The sequence below is a fragment of the Lolium perenne genome, chromosome 7 (assembly GCF_019359855.2).
Source record: "Lolium perenne isolate Kyuss_39 chromosome 7, Kyuss_2.0, whole genome shotgun sequence".
Taxonomy (NCBI): Eukaryota; Viridiplantae; Streptophyta; class Magnoliopsida; order Poales; family Poaceae; genus Lolium; species Lolium perenne.
This window is the reverse complement of record NC_067250.2, coordinates 17361002-17366018: the sequence shown is the minus strand read 5'-3', so window position 1 is coordinate 17366018 and position 5017 is coordinate 17361002. Positions and strand designations below refer to the sequence as shown.

At 46.4% G+C, this 5017-nt stretch overlaps 1 protein-coding gene across 2 annotated transcripts; it reads right to left on the bottom strand.

Moving 5' to 3' along the window:
* Positions 1-1618: 1618 nt before the first annotated feature.
* LOC127311301 (F-box protein At2g26160) lies at positions 1619-4144 on the bottom strand. Of its 2 annotated transcripts, none has more exons than XM_051341710.2 (2): positions 3900-4144; positions 1619-3036 (listed from the first exon to the last, which is right to left on the bottom strand). In XM_051341710.2, the coding sequence occupies exon 2, from the start codon at positions 3028-3030 to the stop codon at positions 1858-1860; it is 1173 nt and encodes a 390-aa protein (XP_051197670.1). In that variant the 5' UTR covers positions 3031-3036; positions 3900-4144; the 3' UTR covers positions 1619-1857. The 2 variants fall into 2 exon arrangements, with proteins under 2 accessions (XP_051197670.1, XP_051197669.1); XM_051341709.2 differs by having other exon boundaries at positions 3907-4144.
* Positions 4145-5017: the final 873 nt, after the last annotated feature.

The following is a 5017-nucleotide window of genomic DNA, read 5'->3' as shown; positions in this document are numbered from 1 at the left end:
GACGTTGATGTCATTGAGTGTCCCCGGCAAACTAAAAAAATAGTGCCAAATCCACAAATCTTGTGATGCAATGGCCTCAAGTACAATGGTTGCATCTTTGCTCTTGCCACAGTATTGTCCATGCCATACCTTTGGACAATTCTTCCATGTCCAATACATACAATCAAGACTACCAAGCATGTCAGGCCAACCTCTTTTCTCATTTATCTCCATCAACCGTTGGTGTCATCCTCGTTGGGAGCTCGGAGATACGTAGGCCCATACAACTTGATAATCATGTGAGCAAACCTACGGACTGACTCCATGGTAGTATCTTCGCCAATTCGAAGATACTCGTCGGTGTAATCCGCAGGAATGCCATACGCAATGACCCTCATGGCAGCAGAGATCTTTTGGAAAGCGCTGAAACCCATCACCCCGGCGGCATTCCTACTTTGCTTGAAGTAATTCGAATGCAATTCGCAGGCCTTGACGATTCAGACGAACAAGCTACGCCGCATGCGATACCTCCTACAGAACATATGGGAAGGATAGGTAGGTACCTCGGCGAAGTAGTCCTCCATCAGCTCTCGTGGCCGAGGAGGCGATTCCGCTGGATGTGGTTCCGGCCGAACACGGAGCCGCGCCTCCGATTCAGCAGCTTCGCGCGGTCCTCCAGGTCCTTGACGGAGAGGAGGAGCATGGTGGCCTCCATCTCGTCGTCCTGGAGCAGCTCGTCGAGGTCGGACTCGTCGGAGCTCGACGAATCCGACAGATCGAACTCGTCGCCCGAGCTCATCCTCGATTCGGATGGAGCGGCGGCGGCGGGGTCGGGGGCGGCAGCCGGAGTTGGGCGAGGAACAACGGGCAGGGTGCAGGGCGACCCACACTACCTCCGGGATGCGGGGCTCGGGCGAATCGGGCGGGGCGGCAGTAGAGTGTGGTGACGGCGCGGGGAAGGAGCGAGCGAGCGGTTGCGTCAGCTGAAATTTCAGCGTGCCCTAGATAGGGATCGAGCGTTCGGTTCGCTCGATCGACCCCTACAAATACAGGCCGTTTTGAGTTTTCGGTCTCGGCCCGAAAAAAGTTTTTCGGTTTTGACCCTTTTATGATCACTGGTCGGCGCCAAATTTCAGCCCGAATCCGTAAACTAGCGGGCTCTGTTAGAGATGCTCTTAGCTCGTACAATACGGGACAAGGCTAGGCTTTGGAAGCTGGCCGGTGCCTCCTTACCTTTCGACCCTGGCCGAGGCATTGTCTCTCCGGGTTTTTGTTTTCTTTTTGTTTTTGGCTCACCTTGTTTTAACTCTCCTTTCTAATCAAGTTTCAAAAAAAAAAAAAACTCTTCTTTCTAATCAATGAAGTTAGCAGCTCTCCTGCTAACAATAAAAAAACCTGAAATAAGTACTACTACAACTCATACATCGACAGAGTTTTCGCCTTCTTTTAATGGCATTTGCTGACCAGTAGTTTGTATGACAAGTTTGATGACCTTGGGTTAGCACACAGGTGGACGGCATCAAAGATTACGTAACTTGTGTTCAAGCGGATCCAGATCAACTTGGGGTTGCACAGGATACCGTGAACTCCACTTTCACTGTCCCCACAGACATACCCGCTTCGCCCCGTGAGGCTCCCAAGCATTCAAATACATCCCATTAAGGTCATCCATAAGATTTTAAGATTACACCATCATACAAATTAAGCATTTACAAATTACAACCAGACAATTTTAAGATTACACCATCATGCTAATTAAGACTTTACAAACTGCAATCAGACGACAACATAGCACTAGGACAGGCTGGGCTGATCACAAAGCTTTGTTACAACTAAGTTAAGAGGTACACATGATAATATCCAACCCTGATGGAATGATCACACAAGTTCAGGAGGGAAGAACCATGTTGGGCGCCACCGGCCAACCTGACGTGGCGGTATTCCTACAGACCCTGCCATCAATGGCGTGATTGTGCCATCCCTGATATTGTACACACCAGAGTCACTAAGAGGGTTTGCAGGCCACTTCGGCCAGGAATAGTCACACATGAAGTAGATGCAATCCTTATTGTATCCACTGCATTCACTGGCAGGGAGGGACTTGGAGCAATGTTGGCCGAGAAAAAGTGCATGGCCACCCAACTCAGTGGCCCTTCTCCATCGAGCAGGGTTTGTTCTCAAGTCTGCCTCAAAGACTTCAAGTACAACAGTACGTTTTTTATGTTCAAAGAAAGGTTCACTTGTCGAACAGGCCATAGTGCGAAACCATCGTGACACCATCAACAGTCTTCCCGCACATTCAACTAGATTCATCCTTACATTATACACCACCTCACTTGACAAGGATTGAGGTGTTCCACCTAAATCGCCAAGAGAGTCAATTATACACTCCATGGTTGAAATACCAATGTCCTTGTCTGATTCAAAGATGAAAAGTTGGCCAAACCCGTTCAACACGTACAGCTTTCCATCAAAGAATGCAACATCCCCAAGGTGCCGTATTGGATGCCTCTCATCCTTGAATATGTCGATGACGCCAGGTGGTTGGCTAATACAAAGTGTACCGTACCTACCATTATCCTTGATCATAGCAGCAACAAGCGGACAGGGTGATGAGTCCAGGGGCGAGGGCACCACCAACTTATAGGAAATTGGATTAAACCCAAAGTTAGGATCATGCATAGCAGGCTTCCATACATTGGCTAGCTTAGGAAGCTCCAAGCTGGTCTTGGAGAAAGGATTCATCAATGAGCATGCATCATCATTATGCATGAGGAATAGCCAGTTGTCGATGGAGCCTTGGCAAGACGCGCCTTCTGGTACAGATAAGCGGTGAATTTGACTGCTTGAAATGCTGAGGAAGGTACCATCAGGGAGGGAGAGCCAAGGGAATGGGCGGGGAATGGACTGAAACAGACTATTAGAGCGCCACGGGTGACAAACTGCCCTTAGACGGACACGGTCAGCCAAGGAAGGGAGGCGGCTAAGGACAAGCCCCAAGAGTTCCGGCTGAAGATCTGACCAAGGTCGAGACTCTGCAGTCTCCATCATGCAAGTCTGTAAGACAAGACATGGGATTTCATAGTTAAACAGAGTTAAAACGATGAAACTAGCAATACATATGATTTTTGTACTATTCTAAGGCTAAAGGCCATCAGCTCAATTTTGTAGAAAACTGATGGAAGTTCAGAGTATAATCAAAATATGAAGATGTAGTGGAAACCATCAATCCAGGCATCCAGCACACTCGGCAACAACAGCTGCAGTAAGTAGTGACTGCAAGGTTGCAACTAAGCTTGGACAGTACACTGAGCATGTCTTTTGAGATACTGAAGTGCATAACTAAAATAGACAAGAACATCCTTTCATTGCCATCCTCTAACTAGAAGACGCAAACAGAAGAGCTGCCAAAGATAATCGTGCTCTTAAATTCTCATGTGCAATGGCCCAACATTAATGATCTTTTATTTAGATGAAAAGGACCAAGGGCATTCGGTTAAGTAAAGTGTGTATAGAAAGAAGTGGCATCATATTCAAGTACATGCCAAAATAATGGATGCACATCAGAACAAAGTATATTACTCCGTACTGGATATTGATTGTTTCTTACACCAGGTAATAATTAAGTCCATTGCCAAGCTTAAATCAGAGTACTAGTAGGCATGCTAAAATAGTGATAGGTGTGCACCAGAACCAAGGATATATATTCCTAATTTGCAAAAAAAAAGTATATATATATATATTCCTACAATTTTGTAACAAGAGCAGATCTACCAAATATTTCTACCCATTTGCATGACCAAGCAAAGATGATAGATATATACTGACATAAACAATTTTTTGGTCAAGCATAGAATCGATCAGCCATCCAGCTAAACCCTAACTAGAAATCATAAGCAGATCGAGGAACTAGGGTTTACAGCTTACTCTTGAGTTCCTCCTAGTGGCCTCGCCGGAGAGAAGGGAGGAGGGCACGGAACCCAGTCGGTCGCCAGCAGCGGAAGAGGATGGTCTCCGTCCGCTTTGGAAGATCCGGCAAGGGTCAAATCGGCGAGAACCTAGGGTGTGGAACCAGATCGTCGGTGGGGAAGGAATAGGGGAAGAGGGATGCGATAGAGAGCTGCGGGGTTGGTAGGAATAATGGGAGAGGACGGAGCAGAGCAGAGCAGCCCACAAGTGGAGCGACCGAGCGAGGCCTGGCTGAGATTTATGTAGCTCTGTCGGATGGGCCGGATTCCTGCACCACAAGACAGCCGGCCCTGCCCACGGGCCATAGTCTATCGTTTGGCATCCTCTGTTGCAATAACCTGAACACAAATATAGATTCTTTGGACGTTTGGATAAAGTGCTCCATCTCTATTCAGCCACAACACATGTTTTGGTTGCTATTTTAAATACTCTGGTAAAACCTTCTTCTCACCATATTCAAATATGGTGACCTTACGTTCACATAACGGCACACAGAAGAGCTGAAACACGATCATAATCACAACACACAGTTAACGAACAGAATAGAGTACTTAGTACCTAATACCTCTCGAACGTATCTATAATTTTTTAGGCTCCATGCTTGTTTTACACCAATTCATATATATTTTGTTCATACTTCGTTGCAGTTTATATGATTTCCGACACTAACCTATTAACAAGATGCCATATTGTCAGCCCTGTTTTCTGATGTTTTTATATTTCAGAAAAGTTGCTGTTATCACCAGAATTTGACCGAGTCAGAGGTGGGCCGCGATCAAGATGGGCTTGAAGAATATACATGGAAGGAATACATGAATCGGCCTTATATACAAAGTTTGGGCTAGTTCGCCCGTGTATCTGTAATTTAGTAGGATACGTGTCAGTTAGTTAGAGTTTGGCTCGTGCACGGTTGGGATTATTCCCACGTTAGAAAGTCTACGGACTATAAATATGTATCTAGGATTTATGAAATAAACAACAATCACGTTCACCACAAACCAATCTAGGCGCATCGCCAACTCCCTTGTCTCGAGGGTTTCTTCCGGGTAAGCATCATGCTGCCTAGATC